General features: G+C 39.5%; 1 protein-coding gene across 4 annotated transcripts in view; it reads right to left on the bottom strand.

Moving 5' to 3' along the window:
- The window catches only part of TSGA10 (testis specific 10), a 129,641-nt gene that overhangs the window by 102,570 nt on the left and 8,656 nt on the right, over positions 1 to 18,415 (bottom strand). Inside the window, exon 3 of one of the 4 annotated variants that reach the window (XM_060187473.1) lies at positions 13,803 to 13,958. The exons of the other annotated variants lie outside the window; for them this stretch is intronic. Within the exon in view, the coding sequence (XP_060043456.1) occupies positions 13,803 to 13,958 (156 nt within the window). The remainder of the gene's footprint in view (positions 1 to 13,802; positions 13,959 to 18,415) is intronic. 4 annotated transcript variants of the gene reach the window in all.

Genomic DNA, 18,415 nt, shown 5'->3' with positions numbered 1-18,415 from the left:
CTTGCATATTTGAGAAAACCTTTATTTCTCCCTCATATTTGAAGGATAATTTTGCAGGATACAATATTCGTAGCTGGAATTCCTTCTCCTTTAGAACTCTGAATATGTCATTCCATTCTCTCCTTGCCTCTAGAGTTTGTGAAGAGAAATCCGATGAAAGTCTTATAGCTCTGCCTTTGTATATAATTTCTTTCCTTTCCCTAGCAGCTATCAAAATTTTTTCCCTTATTGCTGAGGTTTTGATAGTTTTACAAATAATGTGCTTTGGCATTGATCTTTTTGTATTTATAAATCTGGGTGATCATCTGCCTCTTGAATGAGAATGTTCTGAGGGTTTCCTAAGTGAGGGAAGTTCTCAGATAAAATTGCTCTGAAAATAGTTCAGGGCCTTTGGTCTTATCCTCCTACTCAGATATACCTATCACTATTATATTCAATCTTTTGATGGAGTCTGCAATTTCACATAGTTGCTTCAGTCTTTCTGAACCATTTCTCTCCCTCATCTTTGAATTGAAAGAGTGGGCTGGTCATATCTTCTAGATTAGAGATTATTTCTTCTGAATGAGTGAGTCTACTTCCTAATTTTTCTACCTGGGCATAGATCGCAGTTAGAGTGTCTTTTACTCCCTGGAGTTCTGTTTGAAATTTTTCTTTCATGCTTCCTGTTTAGTGAGTTCTGACTGAAGTTCTTCTTTCAAGATTTGAAGATTTTTAGTGTACTTTAAGTTCCTCTCTTGTGTGTTTTAATTCCATAGTAAAATGTTCTTTTAATTCTTGCTTAAATTCTTGGAGAGTCCTCATAGTGAGCTTTTTGTAGTCTGAGAGTCTCTCTAAATTTGCAATTCCTTGGATTTCCTGTTTCCTTTCTGTCTGGCTGATACAGCATGGTTGGCTGTTTAGCTGTTTCTCTGCTTGTGCATTTTTTTGTGCTGGTTACTGATGGCCAGCAGGTGGTGTGTTGTGATCTCTAGTTTTCTCTTGTTTGTATGATCTGTGGCAAGTGGGGTGAGGTAGAGGGGGGGTACTTGCTTTGGGCTGTCTTGTGGTTACAAATGCCCTGTTTTATGTTGTGTCTTGTCTTAAATTCAGAAGGCTAAAACCCCTGTGCCAAAGGATGAGAGGCTTTAAGCTCCTTTTTCTTTTCTTCCAGCAGTAGGAACAATGTTGCTTGCTGGGCTTAAAGTAAAATCACCAAAATGGTGCAGTTTAGTGCCCAGGTCACACAGAACTCTGATTTGACTTTGCTGTTCTCCAACCCGTGCCTCTTTTCGCTCCAACTGCATGCAAGCACACACCTGAGGCTGGAAAACTTTCATCTGTAGACTATGACTTCAGTTGGGTCTCTTGTTGTATTTATTGTTTTGGGAGGAGAGGCACTTTGATCCCAGTTATTCCATGCCCTCACCTCCCAGAAGTGCTCAAAGATTTTTTTTTTTTTTGCCTCCAGGGTTATTGCTGGGGCTCGGTGCCTGCACCAGGAATCCTCTGCTCCTGGAGGCTATTTTTTCCCCTTGTTTTATCGTTGTGATTATTATTATTGTTATTAATATCATTGTTGTTGGATAGAACAGAGAGAAATCAAGAGAGGAGGGGAGACAATAGGGGGAGAGAAAAACAGACACCTGCAGACCTGCTACACCGCTTGTGAAGAGATCCCCTGCAGGTGGGGAGCCGGGAGCTCAAACCCAGATCCTTGAGCTGGTCCTTCTGCTTTGCGCCATGTGCGCTTAACCCACTGCACTACTGCCCAACTTCCCCCAAAAAAAGTTTTTTTAAAAAAAAGAGCTTGTGGGTGGTGTATTGCACCAAAATAAAAGATTCTGGAGTGGGGGAGAGGGGTCAGGTCCTGAAACATGATGGCAGAGGAGGACCATGATGGCAGAGGAGGACAATACAACCTAGGGGGTTGTATTGTTATGTGGAAATGTTATACATGTACAAACTATTATATTTTACTGTTGACTGTAAACCAATAAAGAAATCCCCCAAAAAGTAAATTAAAAAAAAAATGTTTGTGAGTAGTAAAGGAATTGTGCAGGGATGCAGTCCTAGTGATAACACTTGAAGAAAGAGAAAAAAAAAATCCTCAGAGAAAACTTCACAAGCTCCAAGTTCAGAAAAGCATGTACCCAAGTCCTTCAATATGGTAAACTTCATTCTACTGAGTGAGTTTATCTTGGCCCCATTTTGTATGTATGCGTGCATGTTGTTGTTCTGGCTTATCTCACTTAAAATGGTAACTGTGAGCTCCATTTAAGATTAAACAAAAGAGATGACTTCATAATTGTTAACAGTTGAGTAGTATCCCCTTGTGTAAAGATACCGTAATTTCCTTCATCACTTATTTGTGATTAGGGATCTGTGTTGCTTCCAATTTGGGCTATTACAAATTGTGCTGCTATGAACATTGGTATATGGGAGTTGGGCAGTAGCGCAGCTGGTTAAGCACAGGTGGCGCAAAGCGCAAGGACCAGTGTAAGGATCCTGGTTCAAGCCCCAGCTCCCCACCTGCAGGGGGAGTCACTTCACAAGCGGTGAAGCAGGTCTGCAGGTGTCTTTCTCTCCCTCTCTCTGTCTTCCCCTCCTCTCTCCATTTCTCTCTGTACTATCCAACAATGATGACAATAATAACTACAACAATAAAACAGGGGCAACAAAAGGGAATAAATAAAATATTTTTTAAAGTGAACATTGGTATACATTGTTCTATTTGGATAGGTGTCTTTGCTTCCTCTGAACATATTCCCAGGACAGAAATTGCTGGGTCATTGGGTAAATTAATTTCTAGTGTCCTGAAAAGTCTCTGGACTGTTTTTGTTTTTTCTTTCTTTCCTTTTTTTTAAATTTTTTTTTTTATAGGACAGAGAGAAATTGAGGGGAGAGTGATGGAAGACAGACTACCTGCCAACCTACTTCAACACTCGTGAAGCATCAGTTCTACAAATGGGGAGCAGGGGCTCGAACCTGGTTCCTTGTGCATGGTCATATGTGCGTTCAGTGAGGTGCACCACTACCTGGCCCCTTCTCTGGACTGTTTTAACACAGGCTGGAGCAGTTTACATTATCAATATAAATGCCGAAGGATTCCTTTTCCCTTAAATTCTAACTCAAACACTTGTTTGTCCTTTCTAATATATGGCATTACTACAGGTGTGAAATGGCATCTTGTGTTTGTCTATCTGCATTTCTCTGAAAATCAGTGATGTTGCACTTTCTCATATGCCTGTTGGCTCTGTGGATCTCTTCTTCAGCGATGACTCTACATGTCCTCTCCCCATTTTTTAGATAAATAGAGAGAGTGAGAGAAAGAGAGAAAGAAAACAGCATTGAAGCTTTCTTCAATGCAGTGGGGACTAAGTTCAAGCCTAGGTTGCACACATGGCAAAACGGGGCACTGTCCAAGTGAGTGATTCCACTGGCTCCCTCCCATTTTTTCTAGCACTTAATAAAGCTTCATTTTTTAAAAAATAAAGCTTCATTTTTAACACATTTTTATTAGGGGGGGGATTGATGGTTTATAGTAAATACAGTTGTTTGTAAATGTGTAAAACTTCTCAGTTTTCAGGCAGAGGGTAGATAGCATAATGATTATGCAAAGAGATTCTCATTCCTGAGGCTCCAAAGTCCCAAGTTCAATCCCCCGCACAACCATAAGCCGGTGCTGAGCAGTGCTTTGGTAAAAAATAAAATAATAAAGTAAAATAATAAAAACTTACCAAAGACTCATTTGAAAAATAAAATAAAATTCTTCAGTTTTCTGTAAAACATTCTCACCCTCAGCCTAGGTCCTCCTCCACCATCAGACACCAGAACCTGAAATCTCCTCCCCCCACCACCACCTCCCACCCCTGGTCCTTTACTTTGGTGCAATATGCCAAACCTCCCCCTTTTTTTTTTTTTAAATCAGGATTGTCTTGTTGTTGTTGTTATTGTTTCCCCTTACTGACTTAAGTGAGTTCATAGCCTTTTGTCAAATGTTTGGCTTATCTTCTCCAATTCCACAGGGACTTTTTCTGTTTTGGTGGTTGTTCCTTTTGTTGTACAGACGTTTTATAGTTTAATACAGTCCCCCTGGTTATTTTTGCCTTTGTTTTCCTGGCTGTTGGGTCTGAGTCATCAAAAATATTTCCAGAACACAACAAAAAGTGTTCTGCCAGTGTTTTCCTCTAAGTATTTGATGTTTTCTGGCCTAACTCCAAATCTTTGATCCACTTGTAGTTTACTTTTGTACCTGGTGAAATATGGCACTCCAGTTTCACTCTTCTGCATGTTTCAACCCAATTCTCACAATTTACTAAACACCATTTATTGAAGAAACTTTCCTTTTCCATTTAGTGTTTTGGGCACTCTTGTCAAAAACTAGACATCTGCAGATATGTGAGGCCTATTTCTGGGTTTCAGTTCTATTCTACTAGTCTGTGTGATTAGTTTCATCACAGTACCAGGCAGTTTGGATTACAATGACCTTAAATAAAATGTGAAGTCAAGAAGTGAGATGTATCCATTCTTGTTGGGGACTTTTTTCCTCATAACGGGCAGTCGTAGTTATTTTCTGGTTGCAGATAAACTTTTCTAGCTTTTGTTCTACTCTCATAAAAGAAATTTGGTGGGAACTTAATGGAGACTGCATTAAATCTTTATATGGCTCCAGATAGTCATTTCAAGATGTTAATTAAATTCTTCCAATCCATGAACATGATATACCTTTTCATTTCTATGTATCTTTTTCTATTTCCTTGAATAGTTACTTATTATTTTCAGTATTCAAGTCTTTCACATCTTTTGTTAGGCTTATTAATAGCTATCTGGTTGTTTTTGCTGCTACAGTAAGTTATGGGAATTTCTGGATTTCTTATAACTTAGTGTTTGCATAGAGGAATTACTATTAATTTTGTAGCCTATGGCCATAATATATTGCTTCATAGTTGCCATAAGTTTCCTGTTTGATTGTTTTGGACTTTCTACATATACTATCATATCATCTGCAAATACAAGTTTTGCTTCTTCTCTTCCAGGAAATATCGCTTTTATTCCTTTTTCCTGCCCAATTGCTATGGTTAAGACTTTCAAAACTACATTGAATAATAGCAGTCACAGTGGGTAGCCTTGTCTTGTACCTGATCTGAGAAAGCTATCAGTTTCCCACCATTGAGTATGAGGTAAGCTATACATTTTTTGTATATATATTCAACTAGATTAAGAAATTTTCAGGGAGTCAGGTGGTAGCGCAGTAGGTTAAGTGCACGTGGCACAAAGGATCCAGGTTTGAGTCCCTGGCTCCCCACCTGCAGGGGAGTTGCTTCACAAGCGGTAAAGCAGGTCTGCAGGTGTCTATCTCTCTCTCCCTCCTCTGTCTTCCCCTCCTCTCTCCATTTCTCTCTGTCCTATCCAACAACGATGACATCATCAACAACAACAATAACTACAACAATGAAAAACAAAAAAGGCAACAAAGGGAAAAGTAAATAAATATTAAAAAAAGAAATTTTCTATCTATTCCCATTTTCTCTAACAAATGTTGAATCTTGACAAAGACTACTACATCTATTCAAATAATCATGTAGTGTTTAGTTTTCCTTTTGTTAATTTAATATGGTAGATCTATTGACAGAACTCTTTTCCACATACATTTTAAAGACATCTTCAATGAAACGAATCCAATTACAAAGAAGACTAAGGCAAATATAAACCTATGGGACTACATCAAATTAAAAAGCTTCTTCACAGCAAAAGAAACCACTACCCAAACCAAGAGACCCCTCACAGAATGGGAGAAGATCTTTACATGCCATACATTGGACAAGAGTTTAATGACCAACATATATAAAGAGCTTGCCAAACTCAACAACAAGACAAGAAATAACCCCATCCAAAAATGGGGGGAGGACATGGACAGAATATTCACCACAAAAGAGATCCAAAAGGCCGAGAAACACATGAAAAAATGCTCCAAGTCTCTGACTGTCAGAGAAATGTAAATAAAGAAAACAAGGAGATATCACTTCACTCCTGTGAGAATGTCACACATCAGAAAAAGTAACAGCAGCAAATGCTGGAGAGGGTGTGGGGTCAAAGGAACCCTCCTGCACTGCTGGTGGGAATGTCAATTGGTCCAACCTCTGTGGAGAACAGTCTGGAGAACTCTCAGAAGGCTAGAAATGGACCTACCCTATGACCCTGCAATTCCTCTCCTGGAGATATATCCTAAGGAACCCAACACATCCATCCAAAAAGATCTGTGTATACATGTTCTTGGCAGCACAATTTGTAATAGCCAAAACCTGGAAGCAACCCAGGTGTCCAACAACAGATGAGTGGCTGAGCAAGTTGTGGTATATATACACAAAGGAATACTACTCAGCTGTAAAAAAAAAAAAAAGTGGTGACTTCACCGTTTTCAGCCGATCTTGGATGGACCTTGAAAAATTCATGTTAAGTGAAATAAGTCAGAAACATAAGGATGAATATGAGATGATCTCACTCTCAGGCAGAAGTTGAAAAACAAGATCAGAAAAAAAAAAAAAAAAAAACCACAAGTAGAACCTGAAATGGAATTGGCATATCGCACCAAAGTAAAAGACTCTGGGTTGGGGGTGGGTAGAATACAGATCCAAGAAGGATGACAGAGGACCTAGTGGGGGTTGTGCTGTTATATGGGAAACTGGGGAATGTTATGCATGTACAAACTATTGTATTTACTGTTGAATGTAAAACATTAATTCCCCAATAAAGAAATAAATAATAATAATATGGTAGATCACACTTATTGACTTATATGCTAAACCAATCTTGCATCCTTGGAATAAACTCTACTTAGTCAGGATGTACTATCATTTTAGTGTACTTTTCTATCTGTTTTGCTAAACTTTTGTTCAATATCTTAGCATCTACAATCACCAGGAATATTCTTTTGTTGCCTATCTGCTTTCGGTTTCAGGGTGCTGTTAGCTTTTTCAAAAGGTGGAAAGGAGTATTCCTGTGTCCCTGATAGAATGGAAGGGCTTGAAAAGTATAGGTATTAGTTCTTCCTTAAAGGCTTTGTACATTTTGTAAAACCATCTGAACTTGGAAGTTTGTTGTTAGGAAGGATTTATTGATGTTTCAATAAACTTAGTTGAAACTAGTCTACTAATGTTTTCTACTTCCTCTGATTCAGTTGTGGGAGGTTGTATGCTTCCAAAAATTGGGCCAGATAGTGGTGTACCAGGTTAAGCGCACATAGTACGAAGCACAAGGACCTGCTCAAGAATCCCGATTTGAGCCCCGGGCTCTCCACCTGCATGGGGAAGTGGGGTCCACTTCACAAGCAGTGAAGCAGGTCTGTAAGTGTCTTTCTCTCTCCCTATCTTTACCTCCCCTCTCAATTTCTGTCCTATCCAAAAAAATTTTTTTAAATATTTTCTTAAAATAAAAAATATTCCAACCAGGGCAACAAAAGGGAATAAAGACATATTTAAAAACAAAAAATATTCATTCATCTCTTCCAAGTTCTCTAGTTCAATTGTGTATAGAAGCCTCATATGACACATTGGATTTCTACTGTGTCTATAGTTATTGCTCCCCTTTCATTTACAATCAGATTTATTAGGATCTTATCTCCACTCACTTTATTTATTTATTTATTTATTTAGTGAGTCCCCTACCTTCCATAAATTACTGAATGGAGTCCCACATGAAAAGAAGCAGCAAAGAAATCCAAACTCTAAATGAAATGAACAGTGGCAGAATAGAACCTGGAAGACAAACAGAAACAGGAAGAAACAAAGAAAATAGTAAAGTGAAGAAAGTGAAGAGAGCAGTACAATCAAATGTTGGAGAATCAACAACAACTTAAATAAGACAATTGTAGATATTATAAATTAGACTTATGGTACAACAGCATGTATCATTCACAGGGGCCAGATAGTGGCACGACTGGTTAAGGGCACAGAATATCATGCACAAGGACCCGGATTCAGGGTACTGGTCCCATCTGCAGGGGGGAAACTTCATGAGTGGTGAAGCAGTGCTGCAGGTGTCTGTCTGTCACTCTATCTCTCCCTCCCCTCCTTCTCTATACCCCTTCCCTCTCAATTTCTCTGTCCTATCAGTTTTAAAATGTTAAAAAAAGCAAAGAAAATCATTCACACAGTGACAGAAACAAACAAGAAAATTAACAAGAATATAAAATAATATCAAAACAAAAATCATAATGGCTCTAAGTAAACCATATATATCAATAATTACCCTAAATGTGAATGGCTTAAATTCAACAATCAAAAGATTGAGAAGGGGCCGGGTGTGGTGCACTAAGTTGGATACATACATTACCATACACAAAAACACAGGTTCAAACCTCCACTCCCCCACCTGCAGGGGGGAATACTTCATAAGCAAGCATACATCAATAACAACAATAATAATAACCACAACACTAAACAAAAAAACAGGGGGTCGGGTGGTTGCGCAGCAAGTTAAGTGCACGTGAGGCAAAGCGCAAGGACCAGCATAAGGATCCTGGTTCCAACCCCGTCTCCCCACCTGCAGGGGAGTCACTTCACAGGTGAAACTGGTCTGCAAGTGGCTGTCTTTCTCTCCCCCTGTCTTCCCCTCCTCTCTCCATTTCTCTCTGTCCTATCCAACAATAAATGACATCAACAATAATAACTACAACAAGGCTACAACAAGGGCAACAAAAGGGGGGGGAATGGCCTCCAGGAGCAGTGGATTTATGGTTCGGGCACTGAGCCCCAGCAGTAACCCTGAAGGCAAAGAAAAAAAGAAATAGGGCAACAAAAGGGAAAAAAAATAGCCTCCAGGAGCAGTGGATTCATGGTGCAGGCACTGAGCTCCAATGACAACCCTGGAGGCAAAAAAAATAAATTAATTAATTAAAAAAAGACTTTCAGATAAAGAAGGTAGTAAGAGACAGAGGACATTGTATATTAGTCAAGAGTTATTAATTCAACAAGACATCATCAATATATACATTCCCAATACATGTGCACCCAAATATATATAAAACAAGTGTTTACAATTTTATAAAAAATATTTTCCATTCCACCTGCAGAAGGAAAGCTTTGCAAGTGGTGAAGCAGTATTGCAGGTGTCTGTCTCTTTCCCTATCACCCCCTTCCCTCTTGATTTCTGGCTGTCTTATCCAATAAATAAATACAAAATCAAATAAAAATAACACTTTAAAAAATATCTGGGGTAGTGCACTGGGTTAAGCACACATAGTGCAATGTACAAAGACTGGGTGCAAGGATCCTGGTTGGAGCCCCCAGCTTCCCACCTGCAGGGGGCTCACTTCACAAGCAGTAAAGCAGGTCTGCAGGTATCTGTATTTTTCTCCCCCTCTCTTCCCCTTCTCTCTCAATTTCTCTCAGCAGCAACAACAGTGGAAAAAAGATGGCTGCCAGGAGCAGTGGATTCCTGGTGCAAGTACTGAACAAGACCCAGTGGTAACTCTGGAGGCAAAAAAATGAATGTATCATTTTCTGTTCCCACCAAAAATGAGTGATTCAGTTTTTCATCATCATTGTCAACATTTCATAATGTCACCGTACTGTATTTTAACTGTGCTTAGAGAAGTATTGCTATTTCATTGAGGCCTTAATTTGTACTTCCTTGATAATTAGAAAGGATAAATATCTTTATTTATTTTAAATGCTTTTTTCATTATTACTGGATAGAGACAGAAAAAAGGGGGAGATGGAGAGATGGAAAAAGACAAGAGAGATACCTGACACCCTGATTCACTTGTGAGGCTTTTCCTCTGCACATAGAGATAAGGGGCTAGAACGTGGTTCCTTGCACACTGTAATGTGTGCACTTAACCAGGTGTGCCACTGCCTGGCCTGGATAAATATATTTGTATATGCTTATTTGTCAGTCATATATCATTCCTATGTTCTAAATACATTTCTCTGACAGAAACAATACACAGTTCAATTTTTATCTTATTAATAGTGAAGTCCAAAATCTTTTTTTTCTCTTATGAAGTATGCTGTCTTGTCTTAAGAACTTTTAACTAATCCCAAGATCCTGAAAATTTTCTCTTATGTTTCCTGCAAGTTTCATAGTTCTCAGTCACATCTAAATTTAAGATCCAGTTTGAGCTCATTTGTGTATAAGCAGTCATTTTTTTTTTTGGTTGTTGTTAAAAATATCATTTTGGGAGGAGTTGGGCAGTAGTGCAGCGGGATAAGCGCCAAGCAGTACAAAGCGCAAGGACCAGCATAAGGATCCCAGTTGGAGCCCCCGGCTCCCCACCTGCAGGGGAGTCATTTCACAAGCGGTGAAGCAGTTCTGCAGGTGTCTTTCTCTCCCCCTCTCCATTTCTCTCTGTTCTATTCAACAATGATGACATCAATAAGAACAATAGTAAAACAACAAGGACAACAAAAGGGAATATATATATATACCATTTTGGGAGTCGGGCAGTAGCGCAGCGCAAGGACTGGGGTAAGTATCCCGGTTAGAGCCCCTGGCTCCCCACCTGCAGGGTAATCTCTTCACAGGTGGTGAAGCAGCTCTGCAGGTGTCTGTCTTTCTCTCTCCATTTCTCTCTGTCCTATCCAACAAAGACAACATCAATAACGACAGCAACAATAAAAACAAGGGCAACAAAAGGGAAAATAAATATAATTTAAAAAAAATACCATTTTTGGGAGTCGGGTGGTAGTGCAGCTGGTTAAACGCATGTGGCATGAAGCACAAGGACCAGCTTAAGGATCCCGGTTTGAGCCTCCAGCTTCCCATCTGCAGGGGAGTCGCTGTCCGCAAGGAAGTCGCTTCACAGCCAGTGAAGCAGGTCTGCAGATGTCTCTCTTTCTTTCCCCCTCTCTATCTTCCCCTCCTCTCTCCATTTCTTTGTCCTACTCAACAATGACATCAATAACAACAATAATAACAATAACAAAAGAAAAAAAGAATATTTTTTAAAATACCATTTCCCCCCCCACTAAACTTCATCAGTATCTTAGTCAAGTATCATCTGGCTATACTTCATAAATCTATTTCTGGATTCTCTTCTGTATTACTGATTTTTGCATCTTTCTAGTAATACTACATAATTTTGGTGACTACAGCTAAATTTAAATCATGAAGACTTTCTTTTTTTTTTTTAAATTAATTTTATTTTTGAGAGAGATGAAGAGAGGAGAGAGAAACACCAGAGCACTGCTTAGCTCAGGCTTATGGTCGTGCGGGGGATTGAACCTGGGACGTAGGAGCCTCAGGCATGAGAGTCTGTTTGCATAACCATTATGCTGTCTCCCCCGCCCTTCATGAAGACTTTCTAATGATTATTCTATTTCAAAACTCTTATGGCATTTTAGTGGAAACTGCCTTAAGTCTATGTATTAATTCAGTGAGAATAAACATCTTTCCTATATTGAAGCTACAAATCCATAAGTATGTCACTTGATTTCTCTAATCTTTGATTTTTTTCATTAGCTTCAGAATACACAGACCATAGTTTAAATTTTTTTTAAATTACCTTTATTTATTGGATAGAGACAGCCAGAAATCAAGAGGAAAGGGGAGATAGGGAGAGAGACAGCGAGACACCTGCAACATAACTCAACCACTCACAAAGCTTTCCCCCTGCAGGTGGGGACTGGGGGCTCAAACCTGGGTCCTTGCGCACTGTAACAAATGTCACTACTCAGCCCTTATCATATTTTCTATTTGATTATAAATGACAATGCATCTTTATTTTTATTTCCACATATTAACTGCTAATTCACAAAAACACATTTATGTAGTAATTTGACATTGCTGAACTCATTTGTTCTAGTTCATGCAAATTTTATGACATTATCTAGGTAGATCATGTCATCTGCAAATAGAATCTTAATTCTTCCTTAAGTCTGTGTATCCCTCTCAGTCTTTCACCCTGGTGGCACACCTGGTTGAATGCACACATTACCATGTGCAAGGACCCAGGTTCAGACCCCTAGTCCCCACCTGCAGGAGGAAAGCTTCAGGAGTGATGAAACAATACTGTAGGTGTCTCTCTTCCTATCTCCTCATTCCCTATCAATTTCTATCTCTATTCAGTAAATAAATACATAAATAAACTCAGGTATGAGGGTCAGAAATAGCATGATAGTGACTTCATTATTATTTATTATAAATCATTTAAAATATTATCTATTTTATGAGTTTCAAAAGTCCACTTTAGTTTATGCAGTCCCATGGGTTGAGCCCAGGACTAAGGACATAAGTCTGTGGTCCGGGAGGTGTTGCAGTGATAAAGCTTTGGACTCTCAAGCATGAGGCCCGGAGTTCAGTCCCCGGCAGCACATGTGCCAAAGTGATGATATCTGGTTCTTTTCTCTTCCTCATAAATAAATAAAATCTTTAAAAGGACATAAGTCTTACACTCTACCCACTGAGCTATCTCCTCTCCAGCATATTTCTTTTTTTTTTTTTTTCTCCAGGGTTATCTCTGGGGCTTGGTGCCAGTACTACAAATCTACAAATCCACTACTCCTGGCAGCCATATCTTTTTCTACTTTCTTGGATGAGAGAAATTTAGTGAGGGTGGGAGGAGAGATAGGGAGAACAAAAGATAGACACCTGAAGACTTGCTTTGCCACTTGTGAAACAACCCCCTTGCAAGTGGGGAGCCAGGGGCTGGAACCCAGATGCTTGCATAGGTGTGCACTTAACTGGGTGTGGCCCTGCCTGGCTCCTCCATCTATTTTTTAGATCAGGTATTTTTCATGTTGATTCATTCTCTCATGTTGTCTGATGACATGCAGTGTTGTTTGCTTGCTATGCAGAGCACTGCTTAGCTCTAGTTTACAGTGGTACTGGGGACTAAACCTGGAACTTTGTAGCCTCAGACATGAGTCTTTTTGCATAAATATTGCGCTATCTCCCTGCCCTGAATGTTTATTATTATAGGCTTTTTAAATTAAACTTCTTTTATTTTACACATCATAAAATTGACCATGTCATTTTATACAACAATTTTTAAAAATATTTTATTCCCTTTTGTTGCCCTTGTTTTTTATTGTTGTAGTTATGATTGTTGTCGATGTTGGGTAGGACAGAGAAATGGAGAGAGGAGGGGAAGACAAAGAGGGGGAAAGATAGACATCTGCAGACCTGCTTCAGTGCTTGTGAAGCGACTCCTCTGCAGGTGGGGAGCCGGAGGCTTGAATCGGATCCTTAAGCTGGACCTTGTGCTTTTTTTTTTTTTTTTTTTATCTTTTTTGTTACCAGAGCACTGCTCTGGCTTATGGTGGTGCAAGAGATTGAACCTGGGACTTTGGAGTCTCAGGCATGAGAGTCTCTTTGCATAACCATTATGTTATCTACCCCTATCGGGTCCTTGTGCTTTATACAATTTTTATTACTAGTGACTTGGCAGTGGTTTATAAAATTCTAAGATTTCACAGGCATAGCTAAACACCTATAATAAGCATGTGTGCAAATTATTTCATCAACCACCAAAGTATCTCTGCTCCTAACTTTCTTATACCAACATACTTTTTTTTTTTTGGGGGGGGGGGCAGAGGTCATTTTTTTATTAGTGATTTAACAGTGTTTTTACAAAATTGTAAGATTACAGGGTTATAATTTCACAAACATACATTGTCAGTGCAATTTACCACATCCTCCACTAAGATCTGTGTCCTCCCCCCATTCTACCATAACTATTACAATTCTCACAAAGTTCAAGAGACAATTTGGTTACCATTGCCTTTTGCAAATTCATTTGTTTTATAAAATCAATATTCCACATAGGAGCAAAGCCATCCTGTAGTTAGCTGTTCTTCACCTCTTATTTCACTTAGCATAATCACCTCCAGTTCCATCGATTTTGTTCCAAACCATACATTCTCATCGTTTCTGATTGAAGAGTAGTATTCCAATGAGTATATATCCCACAACTTCTTTATCCAGTCATCTGTCGGTTGGCATTTTGGTTGCTTCCATATTTGGCTACTGTAACAGTGCAGCTATGAACATAAGGGTGCAGATATCTTTTTGAATTAGTGCTATCATGTCCTTTGAATATATGTTTAGGAGTGGCATTGATGGACCATAAAGTATTTCCATTTTTATTTGTTTAAGACTTCTCCATACTATTTTCAATAGGAGTTGTACCAGATTGCACTCCCAACAGTGTATCAGGGTTCCTTTTTCTACATATCCTTGCCAACACGTCATCTTTTGTTTTGTCGTTGTGGGTCAGTCACACATGTGTGAGATGGCATATCTCATTGCCAAGGCAGTTCTAACAAAGTCTTTGAGACAGTTTAGTAACTTTATTTTTTTTTTTTAGCAAAACTGCTTGCTTTAGTTGTCTATATTCCACATGAATGAAACCATCCAGTAGTTCTGTCACCTCAGTACTTATTTAAAGTAGCATCATCACTTTCAGTTCCATCCACTTTGTCCCAAATGACAGAGTACGATCTTTTATAATTGTGAAGTAATAATCTGTTGAATATATCCCACATTATTTTTGCCCTGTCCACCTGAACACCACCCTCCAGCCAAACTTTTAACTGCTGTTTTTTTTTTGTTTTTTTATTTTAACCAGAGCACTGCTCATGTCTAGCTCATGATATTGCCAGGAACTAAACCTGGGACTTCAGAGTATGAGGTCTGAAAGTCTTTTGCATAACCACTATGCTATCTCCCACAATTTTTTAAACATATTTTATTTTAAAGAAAAAAAATTGTATAGTCACAGGCCCTTTGGAATATAACTAAGGTATACCTACTAGCTATCTACAATATTGAGTACCTCCCAACTCTTCACTGCACTATTCCAGCCTGTAAGCTCATGATTGATCAACAATTTGTTTGGCTTTGTATGTTAACTCTCTTTTCAGCCACCAGGTTCCAGATGCTAGCAAGATGCCAATCAGACCTCCCTAGACAGACAACCCCACCAATGTGTCCTGGAGCTGATTCCCCAGAACCCCACTCTACTAGGGAAAGAGAGAGGCAGGCTGGGAGTATCAACCTGTCAATGTCCATGTTCAGCGGGGAAGCAATTACAGAAGCCAGACCTTCCACCTTCTACATCCCACAATGACCTTGGGTCCATACTCCCAGAGGGTTAAAAAATAAGAAAGCTATCAGGGGAGGGGATGGGATATGGAGTTGTGGTGGTGGAAACTGTGTGGAGTTGTACCCCTCTTATCCTATGGTTTTGTCAATGTTTCCTTTTTATAAATAAAATAAAAATTTTTTTAAAGTCCTTTCGCATTACCGTTATCTCCCCTCATGTGCATTTAGGTTGATTCCACATTTTAAAAATTGTTTTATATGTACAATTTGATGACATAAAATACATGCATAATGTCATGCAATAATTTACTTATAATTTGTTTATTTATCAGCAGGTGGGGGTCAGGTAGTGGCACACCGGGGTTAAGTACACAGATCATAAAGTGCAATGGCCTCCACAAGAATCCCGGTTCAAGGCCTCCGGCTCCCCATCTGCACGAGGGTCGTTTGGCAGGTGGTGAAGCAGGTCTGCAGGTATCTATCCTTCTCCTCTCTGTCTTCCCTTCCTCTCTCAATTTCTCTCTGTCCTATCCAAAAATTGAAAAATGGCCACAGGAGCAATGGATTTATAGTGCAGGCACCAAGCCCCAATGATAACCCTGGGGGCATAAATAAATAAATAATTTATGTAGGGGTCAGGTACCTACCTGGCCCCACCCTATATTCATTTCTAGAACTTTTTCATTATTCCAAACAAAACACCTGAACCCATTAAGCAATAACTCTCTAAAGAGTAAGAATTAGGGGGTAAGGGGGAGATAGCATAATGGTCATGCAATGAGACTCTCATGTCTGAGGCTCTGAAGTCCCAGGTTCAAACCTCCGCACCACCATAAACCAGAACTGAATAGAGTTCTGGAAAAAAAGAAAAAAAAACAGAACAAGGATTAGGGGACCGGCGGAGGGTAGATAGCATAATGATTATACAAAGACTCTTATGCCTGAGGCTCCAAAGTCCCAGGTTCAATTCCCCCAAACCACCATAAGCCAGAGCTGAACAGTGCTCTGGTTAAAAAAAAAAAAAAAAAAAATTAGGGGACCAAGTGGTGGCACACTTGGTAAAGTATATATATAACCATGCACAATGATCCAGGTTCAATGTTCCAGTTCCCACCTGCTGCAGGGGGAAAATTTCACAAGTGGTGAAGCAGTGCTGCAGGTATCTCTTTGTCTCTTTCCCTATCTCCCCCTCTCAATTTTTCTCTGTTGTACCAAATAATAATAAAATTTTAAAAAATAAAAATTGGGAGTCGGGTGGTAGCGCAGCAGGTTAAGCGCACGTGGTGCAAAGCGCAAGGACGGCATAAGGATCCCGGTTTGAGCCCTGGGCTCCCCACCTGCAGGGGAGTCGCTTTACAGGCGATGAAGCAGGTCTGCAGGTGTCTATCTTTCTCTCCCCCTCCCTGTCTTCCCTTCCTCTCTCCATTTCTCTCTGTCCTATCCAACAACAATGATATCAATAACAACAACTACAACAATAAAAAAAAAAGGGCAACAAAAGGGAATGAATAAATACTTTAAAAAATAATAATAAAATAAAAATTATGGTGTGAGGACCCGGGTCAAGCCCCCATCCTCACCTTTGGGGGGGGAAGCTTAACGAGTAGTTGAGCAGTCACAGGTGTCTCTCTCTTCCCCATCCTATTTTTGTTTCTACCATAATAAATATATTAAAAAGATGTATTTTGGGGAGTCAGTCAGGCAGTAGTGCAGTGGGTTAAGCGCAGGTGGTGCAAAGTGCAAGGGCTGGCGTAAGGATACTGGTTTGAGCCCCTGGCTCTCCACATGCAGAGAAGAGTCCCTTCACAGGCGGTGAAGCAGGTAGGTCTGCAGGTGTCTTTTTTCCTCTCCCTCTCTGTCTTCCCCTCCACTCCATTTCTCTCTGTCCTATCCAACAATGATGACATCAATAACAACAATAATGACAACAACAATTAAAAAAAGGGGGCAACAAAAGGGAAAATAAATAAGTAAAAAAAATTTTTTTTTAAAGATTTTATTTATTTATTAATGAGAAAGATAGGAGGAGAAAGAAAGAACCAGACATCACTCTGGCACATGTGCTGCTGGGAATTGAACTCAGGACCTCATGCTTGAGAGTCCAAAGCTTTATCACTGCGCCACCTCCCAGACCACATAAGTAAAATTTTTAAAGAAGTATAAAAACTATGAGTTTGACTATTTTTGGTACTTTATATAAATATTTGTCCTTTGTGGTCCAGGAGGTGGCACAATGGATAAAGTGTTGGACTCTCAAGCATGAGGTCCTGAGTTCAATCCCTGGCAGCACATTCACCAGAGTGATGTCTGGTTTTTTCTCTCTTCCTATCCCTCTCATTAATAAATAAAATATTAAAATAATGAATAAATAAATATTTGTCCTTTTGTGTTTGCCTTATGTACTAGGCATATTTTCAACGCTCATCCATTTTGTAGCCTTGTATCAGAATTTCATTCTTTTTGTAAGGCTGAATAGCATGCATACACTACATTTTGTTTACCCACTTATCCATGAATGAAATCTGGGTTGTCTCTACCTTTTGGCTATTGTGAATACAAGTATCTGTTTAAGTCCCTGCTTTAAATCTCTTGGGGATATACTTAGTACATAATCATTCGTAATTCTTTATTTAACATTTTGAGGAACTGCTGAACTTTTTCTCACCATGGGTGTGTATGTATATGTGTGTGTGTGTGTGTGTGTGTGTGTGTGTGTGCGTGTGCGCGTGTGTTTTATAGGACAGAAAGAAGTTGAGAGGGGACTAAGTAAATAAGAGAGAGGTATCAAAGGAGGTCTCGAAACTTTACATCAGGCTCAACCTGACGCTGTTGACTGGCTACGGAAGAAGGGCAAACGCTAGAAGAAGAAGAGAGAGGTATCTGCAACACCGCTTCACTGCTCATGAAGCTTCCTCCTTACAGGTAGAAACCAGAGGCCTGAACCCAGATCCATGGAAGTGTGCATGCTCAACCCAGTACACCACCTTCTCGCTTCTGTATAAATGTATTTATGTACATCTCCTATTTCTCTACATCTTCATATATATTGCCAGGTTTTTTATCTAGCATATAGGGAGTAAAAATAAAATACAGAAAAACTCACTAGTGTGTCATTCCTCGTGTCTTATAGTCCCTAGCCAGTCTTAATTATATATTTTTTTATTATTGGATAGAGACAGGGAAGAATTGAAAGGGAAGGAGGAGATAGTGAGAGGGAAAGAGACAAGAGAGACACCTGCAGCCTGTGTCAACATTTGTGAAGCTTTCCCCCTGCAGGTGGGGCAGGCTTCCTCCTTCTTCCCACCCTGCACAAGGTTCTTGTGTTCATTTTATAAATGAACTTAAGAGTTTTCCTTTGTACTGGTGGGATGAATAGAGAAAAGTAAGTCTGCTC

Source organism: Erinaceus europaeus, chromosome 3, assembly GCF_950295315.1.
Source record: "Erinaceus europaeus chromosome 3, mEriEur2.1, whole genome shotgun sequence".
Lineage (NCBI taxonomy): Eukaryota > Metazoa > Chordata > Mammalia > Eulipotyphla > Erinaceidae > Erinaceus > Erinaceus europaeus.
The sequence above is the reverse complement of the archived record's forward strand: the minus strand, read 5'-3'. Positions and strand labels throughout refer to the sequence as shown.